Source organism: Fukomys damarensis, unplaced genomic scaffold (genome assembly GCF_012274545.1).
Source record: "Fukomys damarensis isolate Sample0158 unplaced genomic scaffold, DMR_v1.0_HiC HiC_scaffold_16, whole genome shotgun sequence".
Classification (NCBI taxonomy): Eukaryota; Metazoa; Chordata; class Mammalia; order Rodentia; family Bathyergidae; genus Fukomys; species Fukomys damarensis.
Genome location: NW_022900928.1, coordinates 8330876 through 8350889, shown reverse-complemented (window position 1 = coordinate 8350889; position 20014 = coordinate 8330876). Strand labels below are relative to the sequence as shown.

At 39.2% G+C, this 20014-nt stretch overlaps 1 protein-coding gene across 4 annotated transcripts in view; it reads left to right on the top strand.

Annotated features, from left to right (window-relative positions):
* Gas2 (growth arrest specific 2) overlaps positions 1–20014 on the top strand; it is a 124362-nt gene that overhangs the window by 28373 nt on the left and 75975 nt on the right. For all 4 annotated transcript variants that reach the window (XR_004517403.1, XM_033764065.1, XM_010621269.3 and 1 more), the window contains one exon: positions 17226–17367. Coding sequence is in view for 3 of the 4 variants with exons in the window: in XM_033764065.1 (XP_033619956.1) it covers positions 17226–17367 (142 nt within the window). In the remaining variant the exon portion in view is untranslated. The remainder of the gene's footprint in view (positions 1–17225; positions 17368–20014) is intronic.

Here is a 20014-nt window from a genome sequence, read left to right as displayed (position 1 = left end):
AGCTTTCATATGGCTGAGTTTAGAGTAGCAATTAAAATGGTAGCACACATTAATTTTATCTCATACTTTTGCAGTTTTATCTTGAGCATCTCATCTACTTCTTAAGTCAAAAAGGATACCAGTTTGAAATAAAAATATCTCCTCTATAATCCGTATATAACACTTGTACACATGTTGCAATGCCCACTGTGCTTATTTATGAGCTTTCTGCAAATATTTTAAAAGGTTTTGAACCAATTCATGTGACCACTCTGTCCACCAATACACTGTATCATCATGTGCTTTTTATAATCACAAAGTCAAAATATAAATTCTTAGTCATTTATCCTCCATGAACCACGGCAGGAGCTGCCACTTGCTCTTTTATTCTATCACCCTTCTGGTGGTGGCAGAAAAAGCCAGTGCTTGAGAAGGTAAATCGAACCTGTTTAGAAAAATCACTGAAAACATTTGGAAGCTCATTGGATTGTCAGTAGATCAAAGTAGAAAGTGAACCAAACGTCATTATGACTCTCCATATTTAAAAGTCTTTATGCAACAGTTTGCTTCTTAACCAAATGAAAAATGACACGTTCCCAGCATCAACTCTGACTTCCTGAAAAGCACTACTGTTTGAGGCGGTGTTACTTAAATATGTTGAGAAGCAAGTGACATATATAAGAATCATTTTAGAACTTTCCTGAAATTATGAGAATAAAAGGTAATGTATTTTATAGTCGTTTTCTTTCTTATTTTTAGGGCAGTCACTACCCATCTCTGTATATGAATAAGAACAAGCCATTGATTTCCCCAATTATAATGTGCGCTTTTCACTGAGCTGTGCTAGTTCAATTTTTTAAAATTTCTGTTAGTCCTTGCTTGTACTACGTAATGACTGCCTTCTTCCCGCGAGTTGGTAGATGTGCAGGACATGGTTTCACCCTTTTTTGTATCCTTTCCTCTCCCTTCTCTCCTCCCTCCATCTCTTGTTCCCTGTCCCTTTTACAAAAGATCTGCTTCCTATTTACCTATCTTTTGTTTTGCTCTTTATTTATATTTGGGGTTTCTTGAAGTCTTTAAGCTGGAAAAGCATATTTCTGCACTACTACTTTCTGAAAAACCCCATCCTGAATGAGCTGAGGTGAGAGGGGAGAGAAAGTCCAGGTGAGAGCATCTAAGCTATAAATGTGCTTAGACTTCTTGGCCACGAGTTTATGTAAATCTAACAAAAGACCATCCCTTCTACACTGTTCTTTCTTTTACTAAACCCAAAGTATAAGGTATTGTTCAGTAGTCTAATAGTAGTTCAATAGTTAAAACATATAAAATGTAAGGCTATAATAAAACATGTTAAATTAAAATTCCAGAAAGGACTAAAAGTTAAGTTCTGAATTGGAGAAGGCAGCCATGAGCAGGGGTACACACACACACACACACACACACACACACACACACACTTTCACACATTTTTCATCTGTATGATTTCCCAGCACCCCCAGAGCTTGCTCCTTAAGCATGAAAATCAATCTGGCTACATATTTCCACGATGGCATCACCTCTTCCCCTTGCGGGCTCCCATCCTGCCTTACCCACATGCAGCCATTGTAAAAGGAGTGTAACCAGGGGGCTGTTTTCATGACATTTGATAGCATTGATTGCGGTCAGTGCTTCAAAAGCACCATGAACATAGACACCTATGTCAAGAAAAAATCTCTCTCACCCTATGGAAAATGGGACATTTGTTCTTTTAAAATGAGCTGTTGCTAAATGCTTTGGCAAAATCCGGGTCATTTGAACTAGGCAATAATGAATATGCATACCAGATCTTAAAGGACAACCTTCACAGATTTTACAATAAGGCCCTATTCTGAGGAACTGAAAATACAGTGGGAAGAGATGCCTTTTCCATTTAAAATGTCTGAGGCTTTCTAGGCACTTTAAATTTGAGTCTTTATTATACTTCTGTGTGGTCCAAGGTATGTGATACTAGCACTTTACAGGGTGCCGGCCTCAGGTTTTCAGATGAGGTAATTGACTTTACAGTGTAAGACCTTTTCGACTGTTTCTTAAGTGTTTCAGGGCTGACTATATGAATGGCTTCTATTGTTTCATGCAGCGGTTTGAAAATGCATTACATATCATACACACAACCAGTGGGATGGGCTTTACCCTTGCGTGACTTTGCTGGTCATGTCTAATTTCACACGAGTACAGCGTGTGTGTGTCTACCTCATGCCTTGCTGGGTGGGATTAAGGCTCTGTGTAAGACACAGTGTAGTGATTTGCACATCTTGAAGTCAAAAGAAATAGTAATGAAAATGTCACAATTAGCAGTTGTTAAAGAGAATTAAGCGTTTTGCCCTGAAAAGGAAATAAATAACCTAAAAATGGGGTTGAACCAACTCAGTAAATTTGGGAAGAATCTGGAGACTCCATTTTGTCCTAGATCTTACAAAGGAAGTGAAAGAAATAAATATAACCTTTTCCTTTTGGGTCACAAATACTTAATTTTGTGCCCTTATCAATCTGTTTGACAGCTGGCTGAACTCTAAGGCTCTTTTTAAATACAAAAGCAGGGGAGGTTACAAATACAACCTGAAAGACACCAATATAACCGAAATACACCACGGAAGTCTAACCAATCTTTACAATATTAACAATAAGCAGAACTGCGGATTTAGCTCAGGGGTGCCACTTCCTGCTTCACAAGGTCAAGGACCTGAGTTCGAAATCCGGTAACAAAAATAAATAAATAAATAAATAAATAAATAAATAAAATAAGCATTACTAGTAAATACATACAATTAAAAATAAACATTAAAGGGCAAAGTTGTTAAAGCGCCGCGGCAGAGCCCTCCTCCCAGTACAGCACCTCCTGTGAATGGTCACAACCTATGAAGGACGATTGCCACACACGTGCGCTTCCCAAGCAATTTTCTACGGAGAGAACAGAGTGCAGGAGAACAATCAAGGCAGGAGCGATAAATCTTTGCTTTTTGCCTGTACAATAAACGCGCTTAGCTGAGTGGGGTGTGTCTGCGTGTGTGTGTGTCTGTGTGTGGATGAGTGATGTGTGCATTGAGAGTAACTAATTGCAAATATTCCGACACTACAGTGTCACACGTGGAAGATCCCACACGCAGGCACCCTGAAGATGGATAAAATTACCTTCTGGCTATGTGTGTATGAACTACAAAGAGTCTGGTGTAGACTTGGGTCCTCCAAGATGCCGTAATATGTACAGGCAGATATCCTGGTGTCCAAAATATTCCTGGTCCTAAACACTTTGGATAAGGTTTGTTCAGCTCACACATATATAAAAACTGAAGCAAATTATAAATGATGAAACAAACCACATGCTGTTCCATGATCTCATATTTGCTATATTTGAGCTTGTTAAAGATCGAAAAGTAGATAGTATATCTGATTTTATTCTCAGGCGTAATGAATGTCATGTGATATGATCATGTAGCAAACATTTCTAAATAGTTACTCTGTGCCAGTCACACATTGATTAAATCATCAGATAATTCAAAACTGAGGTCAGGTCACGGCACTCCTTTGATCAGAATTCTTCAATAAACCCTTGACTTAATTGTATAAAAGTCAGAAATCTTGACTCTAGCCTACAGGTCTTTCCTGGTATCCTCCCCACACCCGTGTGATCTCATTCCTAGGTCCTGGGACTTAGCTCTCTCTCTCCACTTTGCGGGCCCACACTGGAGCACTTGCTGTTCTTTGAATTCAAGAGTAAGGCCTCCCCCACCACACACCCTTTGCAGTGGTCCTTTTATCTTGCTAGGCTGTCCAATTCTCACATATGTGTACGGCTCACTTATCATTCCTCTCAGATCTCTGCTCAAATATCAGCTTTAAACTGAAGCCTTTTGACTGAGCAACCTGTGTAGCGTATCCTTCCAGAGTGCTTCAGAACTGACAAAATTTATCATGTGCTAATTATGCACATGATGCTGTTAAATTAAAAAAGCGTTGTATAAAAGCTTACAGTTTAATTAAATCAAATGTGAACATACAAAAATGCAGATGTCAATAGTCACTGACAAATAAATGATATAAACACTGGATACTAGTGGTTCCCAAGTTTCTACTACCATAGCATTCATTACATCATCAACAGTCAATTATTCAACAAATGTATATTGGATACTTGAAATACACAAGTCAAGACATTGGATCCTGACACGATCCCTGCCCTTGTAAATTAGCAGGGGAGAATGACATTAAGCTATGCATTAAAGAAACAGACAACTTCGCTGTTACAGATAAATATAGGAAAGTCCAAGCACGTAAGTGACTTTAAGAGGAAAGTCCAACCTAGTCTTGTAGAAAGAGCCATTTTGGAGTATTTTGAAACCAGAATGGTAATTGGCCAACCAGAGAAACAATACAGAGTGCTCCACAAACAAGAAATACAACATATGACAGCACTCGGATGTGAAGGTGCCTGACTACTTTGAGGGACTAAAAGGAAATGGGTGTTTGTGAGCCCTAGTGTGTAATGAGAGATTACTAAGAGACAGGCAAGCGGGAGCTAATGATTGTTGGCCATTGGCTCTTATCCTAAGCGCCACATGAAGCTGGGTGGAATTTTGTGAAAAGAGGATGTTAGCATTATGGAGACTGAATTGAAAACAAGACGTGAAAGTGCAATTGAGGCCCTGAGTTGGGAGCTATTGTCCAGGTCAGGTAAGAGCCAGTGGTGGTGGTCTTGAAACTAGACACAGCCTTGTGCCCTGACTTCTCTGGATACACACGGAAGATTTCACGCAGGTTCAGAAACAAGTCAGTGTTTCACGGGAAGTTGGAAGAGATGAAGCTGTCATCCTGACCAGGGCTCGTAAATGGACACACAGAATTTATTGGCAATTCCAACATATAACGTTCATGGCTGAACTAAATATGAACACTGGATTCATGCAGTATGTCTTCTGGGGACAGTGAAGAGAACCACGTACTGTAGTCGGAATAGGGAGTACAAGAACGCTTCTCATACATGGACTGACGTACCTGCAGTACCGCATTACTACAAGGCTGAGGCGTTTGATCTTTGTTTTGTGACCGCGAGCCACAGAATGAGCCTCATACTTTGGAAGATTCATCTAACTGGGCTGTGTAGGTTGGGTTAGGAAGATTTGACCCTGGAGAAAGGAAGAATAGTTTCGAAAGTTTCTTCACTTCTTTAGTCATGAGGTGTTAAAGTACTGAGACAAGGATCTGGTGCTGTTGTGAAAGGAAGCGGAGAACAGAGATAATCACAGGATTTCTGGCTCGCTGGCCATAAAAAGAAAGGATAAAGTGCATGACCAAAAGCACCATGATGTTTGGTTTAAGGAAACTGCAGTGATGAAGAGACAAATTAAAAGAAGGAAATGGTGGAGGTGTCTCTGGGATGGGAGGGTGTAAGGATGTGATGGGTAGCATGGAGATGCCAATGGTAGTTATTTTTGAAATTATGCTTTTGTGTTTCAGTGACTGTGAAAATCCTCAAGAGTGTCACTGAAGCCCTTGAATGAATTTTATCTTATTTCATTAACTTTCCTTTGCTTCAGTTTTTTGTTTTAATCCACAATATGGTTAAATCTCCAACTTATAGACATTCGTGTTGGAAACTTTCACAGGTGCCCTGTGGTAGGCTCACTGTGTCAGATTGTGAATGAATCTGATTTATGCATGTTCTCCCTGGATGGAATTCGTTTGTAAACTGGGGACCTGCTGTATTTCAAGAACCTCCCATAAAAGTTCATAGTGCTGCTGCTGAGCTGTAGACTGTTAAACCACCTCACAGATAAGGTTCCCTCACTGCCCAACTGGAAGCAAAAACTCAGGATTCAGACTCAAGTGGTCCCGGCTCTAAATATATGCAGTGCTTATAACTAGTCCTCTCTGCTGCCCCTGGTACAGGGCATGCACGTTTTGAGCTATATCAATATTTGCATTCATTCCACAAATATCAATAAGCATGATGCAATAGGCAGTGTGCTATGTATTGGAGACACAGCCATGAGCAAAAGTAGGCACTGTCCCATTCCTCATGAAAGTCTCAGTGTAGATGGAGAGGAAGTTGCTAATCCATCAATCACCGGCAGGAGTATTGTAGCTGGAATATCGATCAACATGGATTTTACCCCAACAGAAAAAAGTGTGAGGGGTGATCTTCTGGGTGATCCTTCACCTGAGATCTGCAGTTATTTAGTAGAGGAAGTATGGTAAGGGCAGAGAGAACAGCCATGATTAAGGACCATGTGGAGGGAGACAGCATGGTAAGAACACAGGCAAGAGGGCAAGAACTCAGGTGGCTAAGAGAGGGCGAAGGCCCACATTCTGGACAGTCTGTCTGCAAGTAGGATGTAGGTAGATGCAAACTGTGGGAACAATATTATAAGAAGCTATGTCATTATGTGAACATACTGGGAGCCAGAGAAAACCTCTAGGATGGGGAAACAACTCTGTCTTTGGAAAATCCCATTCTAATCGAAGTATGGAATTTAGAGAAGAACACACGAATATGATAATGGGGAAAAATCAGAAGGTGGATAAAAGCAAATTGTAAGTGAGTCACCCTATGAATATAAAGTACTTATTTTAAATTATGTCTCCTCCACATATGTGAGTTCATTATAGTGATTACAAAGATGATACTGTAAGTAATATTTTGCTCTCATTAAGGGATTTGTAAGTGGAACTGAAAATTGTCATGTATTTGAGAAAACGATCAGTAGTGAAAATAGGCCATGATCTAAAATTAGTATGAGGTATTTTCCAGAACATCTTGTTTAATCCTCAACACACAGTCCAACCACTGGACTTCAATACAAATAGGTTACGAAGATTAAATAACCATTCTTGGTGACCATTAGTCAGTGGGTGGGCAGAAAGTGTGTGTCCAAAAATAAGATGCAGTGCGGTGAAGTCAGTGAAAGTGATGATGGCGATGCCAAAACAGCCTTAGCTAAAAATGCATAGAAATTTATTATCAGTAAAATACACTGGGTTTCCTGGAACCCCTCCAGAAGGCAATTTTGAACTTAGAGATATGCATTTCTTTCTAGGATTTTTTTTTTTAGACAGGTATGCAAAACAGCTTCAACTAAGACATTAGAACTAGTGATTCTGTAAATTCAAAATCTGGTGCCAATAATGTGAAGCTATGACATTTTACAACAGGCACTGCATTTGTTGGAAATGAAAAATTTAAGATATTTTAAACTAATTTTCTAGTCTAGTTATTTAGAGTAATTCTCTGGATCATAGAAAGAACATACATTCCCAAAAGCCTTTTCAAAGCTATCGCCAATGTGGCTGATCTACTCTACTTAACTAATAACTACTGTGAATTTTATGGCAAGTCTAAGGGAATGTCATACCTGGTATCTAGAAAGCCTTTCTCCCCCTGAGAAAATTTCCTCTTCTGTGTTTTATGTCCCTCTTCCACTTGCCATGGGGGGAAGTTTCTCCAGAGAGGGCAACAGAGAAAAGAATGCCTGTTTTCATTTTTGTATAAAGATTGTTTTAATTTGTTTTTTCCCCCTCCAGTCCACCCTTGACAACAATAACACAGTCACTTTTCTGAAGTTCACGTATGATATGGCTGCTTCTTAGTTTAAACTGTTAAACCCTCTTATTACTCTGCATTCTGAACGCCAAGATTGTATCCTGCCAACCATGTACCCCTGACTGTATACCTGATGGCTCAGAATTGGGAGGCTTTTCACATTCAAATTCTGGATTTACTAATTTCTATGGAATCACAAGATCCAACCGTGCTGGGACTGCATTGCTTTATGGAGACTAAGAGTTTGAAAAGGATGAACACAGATCTCCCAGCCCCTGGACACGGCTTCTGTTCTTTGGTTTTCCGACAGCTTCCCACTCATTTAGCTCCTTGGAGCCGGACAGTCCCTTGTCTTTATTTAGTCTGCCCACGCTCTTCTGGGCATTGGAGTTAATGAACCGTGGTTGAGGTTACAGTTGTAGTAATCCTTGTCCTGAGTGAAAGTCCTTTGAGATTCTGCCCGGCTAGCTTGACTAGTCTCCCCTTGTCCGTGTGCGATCCCCATTGCCCTCATGCCTGCCTGGATTTTCCCCTTCCCGGGTCCTGCCTCGGTTTCCAGGACGGAGATCCATCCAGTCCGTGAGTGGCTTTCTCCTTCTGGTGCCCAGTCATCTCTTTCCTGGAGCCAAGCACCAGTCTTTACAGTTCCCAAAGGCCTACGTTAAGACCAGGGCTTTAACTTTTCCTGTAATTCTTTTGGTTTTGTGCTACTACGAATTGAACCCAGGATCTTTCTACTTTGCTATATCGCCAGCCCTTTTTTGGACTTTTGATTTTGAAACAGTATCTTGCTCAATTGCCCAGGTTTGCTCAAGTTACCATCTTCCTGCCTTTTTTCAGATGTCTATCACCATGCAGCAATTCTTACAATGTGATATCATGACTTTTTTTTTTTTTTTTTAATGAGACAGAGTCTCCTATGTAGTTGAGACTGACCTGGAACTCACTATGTAGCCCAGGCTGGTCTCAAATTCACAGCGATCCTCCTGTCTCAGCCTTCCGAGTGCTGGGATTACAACGTATGCCCCCACGCCTGGCTGGTATTGTGACTTTTAAATCTTTTTCAACATGATGCAAAGAATACTAAGGAAAGAACTTTGGCCATATCCTTTTTGCCTTTCATTTCCAAGGGCCTAGCATTTACAATTGGTAGAGAGCTATACTTTAATAATAGGTAGTTGAATTGAATCAGATTAGATTTCTACTTTAAAAATTGAGAATGCCTCATCCATTAACTGGATTTTAATGTGCAGAACTAGCCTTTCAGAAGTTTTAAGACATTAATCCCTGGGAATTTGTATATAAAGAGCTGGGAGAACAGAAGCATTTTATAGTAGCACAGTGTTGGGGTCATGATTTCCATGTAAAAGTGCATATGCTTTAGCCCCAAAGCCTACAGAAACGGAAGGAATATATTTGTGGTCAAACTCTGTAAAACTATCTCTTCCTCTGTGAAGTATTTGATGCTGCTAAAACAACTATTAATGACATACTGACTTTTTCTAGGCTTTATTTTCTCAGCTTCGCTGAAGTTCATCTGGGAATGATTGTGCATACTTGTGGTGTTGAACATGAAGTTTTGATATGTGTATGCACTGTGAATTAGTAAGTCAATATGATTGGCCTGTCTATCACACCCCTTTCAGTGGTGAGGACGTGTAAGGTTTTGGCTTACCAATCTTCAAGTATATAATAATACCATTAGTAAGTATAGCTACAAGATCGTGTGGTCAACCTGCGTAACTCATCCACTGTGTCTAGAACATTGTGCCCTTCCACCCATCCTCATTTTACACCCGTCTTCTCTGGCCCCAGTGCCACAGTTCTACTCTCTGCTTTTAGGAGTTTGACTCGATTCCAAACATTAGAGAAACTTAGGGTTCCCATGAACACGGGGTGAGAAGTACATCAGAATGATTCATTTGTTGGAATCAGTGAGCCTCATGAGGACAGCATGGTGGCCCAAAGGCCCTCGTTTGTGTGGGAGTTTCCTCTTCCTGTGAAACACTCTATGAGTTTTGACCGGTGTACGATGGCGTGCATCCACCAACGTGGAATCATGCAGCCTGGTCTTCCTGACCCTCAACTCTCGTTTGCTCAGTCCTTTCCCCCCTGCTGCCCTCTCTCCCTGCTGTCCTCTGATCTTTCTTACCATCTGCAGTTTTCCTTCTTCCTGACTGTTAGAGAGTTAGCATCCCATGTCATTAGCTTTGCCATACTGGCTGCTCTACTCAGTAACTCACGTTTAATTTTCACTCGTGTCTTTCTGTGGTGCGGTAACTTGTCTGTGTTTGTCACTGTATAATCCTTCCCTATCCATTTTTTTTAACCATTCACTTATTGAAGCCCCAGGAATAAAGCTGCTATAATCATTCCGGGAGGTTTTTCAGTCAGCATTAATGTTTTAACTCATTTTGCATTTAACTTTTATTGTCCATGCCATATTTTAAGTGTAAAGTTTGAGAACTAGTTTTGGCCATCATTTCCAGCATTTTACATCATGCCGGCAGTTATTTCAAAGAATTAAAGACATTTCACATATTCACTAATTTTCTGACCTAATAACTTCATGATTTTAGAGGAAGAAAGTTATGCCCAAATTCTGCTCTAAGAAGCTTCTTTGTATTTCTTTTCTGTTGTGTGGCTATTGTTATGCTATGTTGTCGTCATCCCAGTGTGAAGATTATGGAATAGTTTTGATACTATTAACTGATGTCTGTAATGTAAAATTTACCTGAGGCACAGAAGGAGAAGGGCGTCCATTTTCATTTCAAGTTTAGAGCCTCCAGCTTCCCCGGGACTAACTCATAGCTAACTGCTTGAGGCATGAAGTTCTATTGCAGAGTACCAAGGAGGTGGTTATTGCACCAGAGAAGGGATTTCTCTCCCTTCCCTTTAAAAAGGTTTCTAAAATTTAATTTAGAGCATCTATTTTCATCCTGTGGAAAGCCATTTGGTATTTATATTTAGGTACCTTGTTAATGTGACTGTTCAAGGAAATAGTTTGACGAGATTATTTTTCAATGAAATATATAGTGAAACTGAAAGCAGCACAGGGATACAAATGGAAACGTTATTTCCATCATGGAAAGAGTGACTTTATTGCCTGCATATTTGAACAGTACATTCTATATGCCCTTTGGAAAAGGAAAGATATTAGTTCTTGGCGAGTGCCTTGTCTTCTGTTTAATATCTGAAATGTCTACTTGATGGAATCGGGGAAAGTGTTTCAAACTTTTGTGAAGAATGAATTATTTAGACTGCCAGCATTAAATTTTCAGTTCACAATATACAGGGAATTGAAGAAGCTGGTCTCTCAGTCTTTTTTTCTTCTTTCTAGCTTGAGTAGGTGACAGACAATATATAATCCTTTATTCTATTTTCTTGTCCAGGAGTTTGAATAATACATCAAATGCTAATATATTAAATTCAAGACATTGGTGGGTTATCATAAAGTAGTTAAAAGAGAATGGGGATGGAGGAGATGGAAAAGGCAGAGAAATTAGATGTGTGCTGTGCATGTACCAATTCCCCATGAGGAATGGAAACATTACGTACTGCAAACATGTACTCATGAGAAACTGACGATTTCATTTGAATTGTGTAAAGCTCAGTTTTTTTCATCTGAAAGAGGGAAATACTATTGTTTACCTAACTCAAGATGTTGTGTTTTGAGAATTTAGTAGACAACATATATGAAAGTACGTGCCGTGTTCCTAGAGGATGTTAGGCCCTTATGATAGCGGTGCCCTTCTTCCAAACCCCAATGTCAGGGTCAGAAGGCAAATCAGTACTTCCTGTGCATAAAATACCATGCCGCATGAGCAGTAAAATGTTAAATAAGACCCTGGTTCTCCAGATATACTTTTATATGTGCATTATAAATGGTCACTATTGTTCTTTTGAAGCTGTAACACACAGGATTCCATCATTAGGACATTTAGCACTACATCGTACAAGAAAAAGCTTTGTAAATGACCAGCACAGTTGTGTATCTGTTATTGCATACCTGGGACCCCTGGACTTGAGGGGAGTGAAGAGACACAGAGATGATGATACCATTTGGGTTAAAGTTAAAGTGGTCAAGTATGAAGTTTCAGAAAACCCCAAATAATGGCTATATGTTCCCCACTACGAATACGCTACCTAATATAAGGGCTATTAGCCATACATGCCTATTAAGGTTAATAAAGGTAAAATAAAATAAAATGACAAAGTAATCCCCCGCTCACATCACAGCTCAAATGCTCGAGTGTTCAGTGTGTTGGTGATTATAGATCTACATCTCCCTTGTAAGTGGGAATGATCTGTAAAAGGAAAAAATAAACAAACAAACAAAACTATTCCAGAAGCTGGGGTTTAAAGTTAGGGTGTCAGTCTTTTTCTGAATTTTTGTTCTCATAATGCGACAAATGAAATGTTTACTAGAATGTGAGAAGAGGGAAACATAGGCAGGTAGTTCCGCGTATTTTTGCCTTCATTGTTAAGTAGCGCCTACTGGAGACAACTACACATGAACTGCGTAACCTGCACTCTCACACCCATCGTCAGTGAGACGTGCATGCACCGCTTTCTGTGGGCATTGTTTTAAACAGGAGGCTGAGATACAGGCTTCAAGTCGTTTTCCCAAGACATCACAACGCACAGATAATATGGCTATATTATATTATTATTAATAATAATTGATCTTCCTTGGCAAGTGGTTACCACGAAAGGCAGAGGATTCAATGAAAACCTCGGGGGAAAAAAGTTAAAATTTTTTTTATTGCCACCAACCTCAGTTATTGCCTGAAAGAACTGGAAAGGGTGCTTTTTGGAAATGCGTAACTCTTTTCTTGTAGCTCCATCAATCAATCTATAAGTATTTGGGGGCTACCAGTACGTATCTTAAGTTAATACCATTCAGATATATAAACAATAGATTATTTTGTTTCTGTGTTTTCAGTGCTGGGGATTGAAACTAGGGCTTTCACAGTGAACTGCATTCCCAATGTTTTTGTCTCCTTCCTTCCTCCCTCCCTCCCTCCCTCCCTCTCCCTCTCTCTCCTTCTCCCTCTCTCTTTTTCTCTCTCTCTCCCTCCCTCTCTCCTTTCTTCTCCCTCCCTCCCTCTCTCCCTCTCTCCCTGTCTTATTTTGAGCTATGGCCTCGCTAAGTCAAACTTGTGATTCTGCTGCCTGAGCCTCCCAGAACGCTGGAATTGGAAAGTGTACCACCATGCCTGGCTAAACAGAGGCTTCTTGTATTAAATTTTTAAATATTCATCTGACTGATCTGTGACAAATGATCCCAGTGGTTTATTTATAGAACTTTCTTATTTTGCTAACCCAAAATATTGGATCTTACATGATGCAGGCTGGCATACATCAGAAGGTTCGCGAGTGAATGAGTCTGAAGATATTTCCAATCCTAGTTCAGATCAACTCATACTCCATATCCACTAACTTTCAAAATATTTTAAAAGTCTTAATTTGTTCTGTTACACTTTTCTAAATTCTGGGAAGCATTTTCTGTATAATTGTGTGATGAATTTAGTGAATTTTAAGTGCCCTGCCGACATACCCTTTGGGAATGCCAACATTCTATGACAGACGTTTGATCTACCTGAAGACGACCATGCTCTGGTCTGAGGGGAAGCTATGCCTAACCATTCAGCCCTCACATTTCCAGTCCCTAACATATAATAGCATCACCTGGAAAACTTAGATGCTTAAACGGTCCGAGACAGATAGTATACAATTCTAACGCTATAGAAGTTCTTTGGAGAGCCAGGGAGTATGTGGAAGGCTAATACGGAAGTTGTGTCAGGTGAGCTACATGTTGAGTCACTTTGGAATTCCATTTCCTTTGCATCTGTGTTATTCTTCCCTATATCTGCGGTAAATTTTTCAGCTATTCCAAGTATATATTTCTGTAATTATTTGAGGCATTTCTTTATTCTTCATCTCTTTTCCCAAGACTTCTGCCGCAGGGTGAAACTTGATTTTATTTAATACATCAATTTGTTGTTTGGCATTATTTTTAATTTTTTTATTAAAGAATAAACTACAAGGCTGGAAGTTGGCAGAATTCAGTAAATACCTTCATGTAAAATATTTGAAAAAAGTCTCTTAGTTCCAAAAGTTTCGAGTGCTGGTATTATTGAACCATTTGTTCTTTAATTTAGATGAAATCAAGAATTCTTCAGTAAGAGACTTGATTACAAATGGTGCAGCTCCTCTGATTTGACTGAAGGTTTGGTTATTGCGTGGCTAGGAGGATTCCATAAGCTTCACACTACTGCTCGCTATTAATGAGCAGAATTCCTGATTCCTAGTTTCATGTAAAGGACTTTATAGGTATCACGTATGATGTTTTATCGATCATTTGGACTATTAAGGATGGCATGTTATAATTCTACTTAAATTTTTTTCTTATTTGGTTGAAGGTTGGAAGTTCCATGGATATACTTCATTCGTCCCTAGTGTTCCACTGGTAAAGAAGCTCTTAAGTCTACCAACTCTAGAACATAAGCAAATACCCCATAAATGACCTAAATGCAAAGTGATTGGTTAGATCTGTGTTGAATTCCTCTGCATTGGAAATTTCCAAATTATTAAATGTCTACTACCCACTTTTTCTTTCATTGATCTCAAAATAAGTTTTCATGGCTTTCAATATAGTTTCAGGGAATTTTAGATATTTGAATGTGATGTGTTGATAACTTTTCAAGGACTTCAGGCTTCGAGGAGAAAAATGCTGTGTTCATTCATGTACTTGATACTTATCCTTGTAAGTCCTTGAAAGGTGGGCTAAGCAATTTTCGAGAACATGTTGCCTGTGGGTATTTTTTAAATGTGCCAGTAGGTGAATTAAGTATCAAATCAATGTCTTGCTTCTCCAGTGCAGTGTGGATAGTGCATTCCTTTCTGCCACAGGAATCAGGCATCTCCTGGCTATTATAAGAATGACTGCCCAGATTCATATCATTCTTTGAGTAATAAGTGAAACAAAGCAGAGTGTAAACAGTATCTTTCATTTCAAATGGTACAATTAGGACAAGAATTATCTTTATATATATATATATATAGTAAAGCTGTGTCCTCTCGTTGAGACAGATTAGAAAGACTGCAGAACTTTCTTTCTTATCATAGCAATGTGGATTCAGCCTAGAACCTTTGCACCATGCCTATCTCTAGTCCTTTTTAAAGTTTTTAAAACTTTGAGGAAGGTTCTTGCTACGTTCCATAGGCAGAGCTGGACCGTATAATCCTCCTTGTCTAGGCCTCCCAAAGTGTTAGGATAGCATCATAGACTTTCATTTTTCTCTTCCAAGCTTTTGTCTGTCCCTTAAAAGAAAGTTTTTTCAACATATAATTCACATATTATAAAATTCACCCTGTTCTTCCTTTTTAAATTTATTTTGACATATGTTTGTGATAGATAATAATTACATCTGTCTTGAATAATTGATAGGTATACATGTCACATCTTGATCATCTTTTAGCCACTTTCTCATGGCAGGGACAAAATATTTACCTGCCATATACAAGTTAAAGCAGGAAAGGTTTATTTTGGTTCATGGTTTCAGTCCTTCCTCAGCTAATTCCAATTAGAAATGCACAGAAAATGGTCTGGTAGAGGACAGCTGTTTGTCCCATGGCAGCCAGGAAGCAAAAAGAGGGGACGGGAAGGCAAGAATGTACCCTTTCCAGTCACGCCTCCAATGACCCACATTTAACGAGGCCCTGCCTCTTACAGCAAGTTCTCTATGAGCTCATCAGTTGACTAACCTACTACTGATGAATATAGCAATCCCCAGATGCAATCACTTTCCAAACATCAATGACATTATAGATCTAAGCCATAGCATCATTTTCCGAGCCTCAAAAGGTTCATCACATTATGCAAAATGCATTTAGCCCATCTCTAAGAATCACCAATATCAACAGTTCTAGTATTGCTGAAAAGTTTCAGTCCAAAGTCTCCTCTGAGACTCTGTAAATTCTTAGCTGTGAGACTCTGATTTTTAAACACAAAACATTTTAAATATAATAGCACATAGTAAACACCCCCATTCCAAAATGGAGTAACAATAGAAGGGAATTGGACCTAAATGTCTTAGTCACTTTTCTCATTGCTGAGACATAGTACCTAACATTGGAAACTAGAGGGTGCATTTTGGTTCACAGATTCAGACATTTCAGTCCATATTTGACAAGTTCAATCACAGAAACTGGTATGGTAGAAGAGTGTGCTGTGGACACGTTCCTCCTGTCCTGGCAGCCAGCAAGCAGAGAGAGGGAGCTACACCCTTCCAGGTGAAGGTGTCAGTGACCAGTTTCCTCCTAACAGCCTAGGCTCCTAACAGCACACCCCTGTGAACCTACTTATTAAGCCATCCCACCCATGAGTATAGTGACTGGCCCCATGGTCCAGTCACCTTCCACAAGCTCCACCTCTGAGCACATGAGGTTTTACAGGACATCTAGGTCTAAATCTTAGCACCAGAGCAACACAGAAACAACAGGGCAAGCAGTAAATCCTGTGGCTCTGTGTCCAGCAACGTGGAAAGCTTGTTGTGAGATTTGAACTGCAAAGCGCTGGGCAGTCCTGCCCCCTGGGCTTGATGGTTGTACCCTCTGTGGCCCCTCTCTTGAGCTTGCCTCACTCCCTGCCCAGGAATTTGCTCAGCAGATGTTCTTGCATTCCTGGCATCTCCGTTTCCTACAGCGTTGGCTGCACCTGCAGCTGCACACACAGCCCTCTAAGGGGCGCACTGCCCGCCCACTCAGGCCTTCCGCTGTGATCTGGGTGGAAGCTTTCTTGACAGTACAATGTTTGTATTCTGACTGGGAATACAGCTTAGTGGTAGAGCACTTGCCAAGCATGCTTGAAGTCCTGAGTTTCCAATGCTACTACTAAAATAAATAAATAAATAATAAAAATTTTCAGAGGCCAAAATACAGAACTCCAGAAGGCCTGAGGTCTAGCCTTGACTTTCATATGTTTGAAGGTATAGCTCAGTGGAAGAATGTTATTTTGAAAAGAATCTCAGCATTTCCCCTCTTAGTATCAGTAGAGACTTATGCTGTTAGACAGTTCTCCTGTTCTCCTTTGACTTTATAATTCTTGCATAATTTTTATGGCATATGTGTAAATATATATATATATATATATCCATTAGAATACAGATTGAATATATGTGAATATGTATGAAAAGTATTTACATTATTAATGTATGAATACATCAATACATGTAATATTATATTAATTGGTATTAATAATGTAAATAATTTTCATATACTATGAGATTTTGAGGAATAAATTAATAATTACTTTGTAGGACATAGTAGTAGAATACCTACACAACAGAGAATGCATAAAGAAATAGTAGAAGATAAAGGGCAAACATAAGCTTAGCTAGGAAAGGAACCTAAGCGCTACTCATATTAACTATTACAATTAAGCACTAAAGGGGAAGCTTATGTGCTTGCAGGCATAGATTTTTGTGGTCTTTTAATCCTTCATAAGTTTAATCAGCATTATATTTCCTTTCTATAATTCCTCACAAACCTACTTACTGATATGAGATCACTCCAAAGCATTTTGATTTCAACATAAACATGTTTTTATGTGTCACTGTGAAACTCTTTGCCAAATACTACAGCAAAGTGAGATTTCTTTATTTTTCAGAGTCTGCCACTGAAGAAGATTCCATGCAAAGCCAGCGCACCCTCAGGCTCCTTTTTTGCCCGAGATAATACAGCAAATTTCCTATCCTGGTGTCGAGATTTAGGAGTGGACGAAACGTGTCTATTTGAATCTGAAGGATTGGGTACGTATTCCTTTCAGTATTTTAGCTGATAAAATCTTAAAACTGTTTTGCTTTTGGTATAGTCATAGAAAGTTTTTCTAAGATGTCATTTCACAGATTATCATTGCTAGATTGTTTGAGTTTATTGTAAAGTACACATGATGCATTGAAGGTAGAAAAATGCATGCACTCTCTTGTTACTAGTTCTGGATAAAAATGAGTAAGGCAGAAATAGCACAACCCTTCCCAAGCTAAAAATAAAAGCCTCATCCAAACTAGTGAATGTGTGGAAACTGTGGGACTAAATTTTACTACAGGTGCTGATCTGGGCTAGAAGGGTAGCTATTTATGTCCCAGCCCTGAGAACATTTTATCCTCTTACCTCTGCAAAGTAGGAACTCTACGGTATCTCCCATCTGAAGTTTGTTAGTCTGTACATTTACTTGTGTTTCTAGATATTGAAAAATCAGACACACAAGGAAGTTATTTAAAAATTTGTTGTTTAAATATTTAGAGCCTAGGCCTAAAGATTGTTTTTGTTGTTTGCTTTCTGGCTGAATTTTGGCAAATCTATTTCCAGACTATACAGTAATTTTTTTTTTTTGTACATTGGGCTATTCAGTGTTCCAACAATTTGTGGTACCCTGGGAGTAAGTGTTCACACTTCCTCTGGGCTCTAACCACAGTGTTACTCTAGCGTGGAAAAATATTAGAATTGAAGTCCCATTTTAGTGACATGGAGCTAAGAAAGGAGTTCTTTCTGCCTGATCCTTTAAAAAAATCAATTCCAAAATCACATAGTACCAGCTATTAACAGTAAGGAAAACTGTGCATCCTTCTGACAGAATGAGTATACACACGACCTTCCAACCAATGGAAATATCTGTGACCCCTGGGCTTTATAAAAGAATACTTTTTCTGTGAAACTTCAGGGATTGGCGGTAATGGCTGAAATATTACTCATTTTTGTACTCTTAACACAATTTGTTCAGAGAAGAGTCAATAGGCTATGGTAAAGACTGTGGGTTAAATCTGAAAATTCTCTCAGCACAGAGGAGAATAATGTGCATCGAGACAAGAGAGAACACGTAGACCAGAAGGAAACCATGGGCCAGAAAACCTGCATGCACCCATAGTGTGCTGTATTTGGCAGTGTGGTCCTTCGATGAGGGAGCAGAGACTTTGCTGATTCTTACCAATTCCTTGTGTCAGAGGAAAAGGAATTTGATAGATTGTGTGTGTGTGTGTGTGTGTGTGTGTAGACAGTACGTCTTTCTTTGCTGATTTTCTGATTTGTAGGAAAATATGTGAGTGGGGCGTTATTCGAGGGGAGTGTAAAGTAATTATTCACCACTAAAACCCTCGAGAGATTTAGTGAACACACACACACACACACTTCTGTGTAACACAAGCTTGGTCACAAAGCAGACACTCTGCACATGTTACTCTGGATGGATGGAAAATTTACATCATGGCTTAAAATTCTGGAGTGCCTCTGTGTTGCCAAAAAGCTGTCACACGAGGGAAACTTTGTTATTATTAATGTATTATTAGTTGGTTCGTTGTACAACTTTTCATTAGGGAAGCAATGTTCATAAACTGTTATAAGCCAAGTGGGTTACAAAGAGTTCCATTTTCTCACAATCCACGAGTTACTGTGTTACTTGAACTAATGTAACTTTCAGAGAATCCAAGAAGAATCTATTTAGTCCTAAATTTTCTCCACTAGAAATACCACTGTGGCTCGAGGCTCTAGTGGATATTTATTCACGTTATTTCCCCTGATGACTTAAAACTCCAATTCAAGGAGTAACGAATACACTTATCCTAAAACTATAAAGCCTAAAGCAAATTCTGTGATGACTTGGTATATGAGTGTATACCAATGTATTTGTAATACATACAATTCTGTCAAGAAGTTTGAGATGCCTTACTTAAATCACTATTATGCTACACTTGATCCTAGCCAGAGGTGAAGAAGTGATTCATTCACTGTTATGAAAAACAAACTGACGCTATAAGAATGTCCATACTAACACATAAAGCTACCTAGTATTTTGTGCTTTCAAAGTATCTGATTTTGATTATCTTCTATAGTAAGCTTTTGCTGTGCAGCTATAATGCATGTAAATATACAAGGAAACTTATTAGAACCAAATCTTCCCGGCTTTTAAAATTTTAAAAAGTCATCTTTGATCTTCTCAGTACCAAACTAAATCATCTCGTTAGGATTCTCTAGTTTGCTGCCAAACTAATTACAAGATAAATCTGAAATTTCTGCTACTGAATATAGGACACGAGGCCATGTATAATAGGGTTTAGGGACAGAGAAGAGGGAGGCTAATATCACAGCATCAGCTTGAGGATTAGTCAGAGAAAGGACACAGCTGCGCCCATACATGTGAACGAGCATCAAGAGAAAAGACAATGCGAGGTTCCATTTCCCCAAGTGGAACCCTTTCTCCTTGGATTTTTTTTTTCTTTATTCACAGTGGGTGAGGGTGTGATTGAACTGTGGCGGGGGCCTTTTTCTCTGTCGTCACGGAATTGGCTTTCCTGAGACAGTGACACCGTGTACTCTGCTTGAGGTCTTTTCACACTTCACTTTTGAAAGCAAATTTAGGCCGAGGGTGTTTTTTTTTTTTCCTCTCCTTTTTTTTTTTTTTTT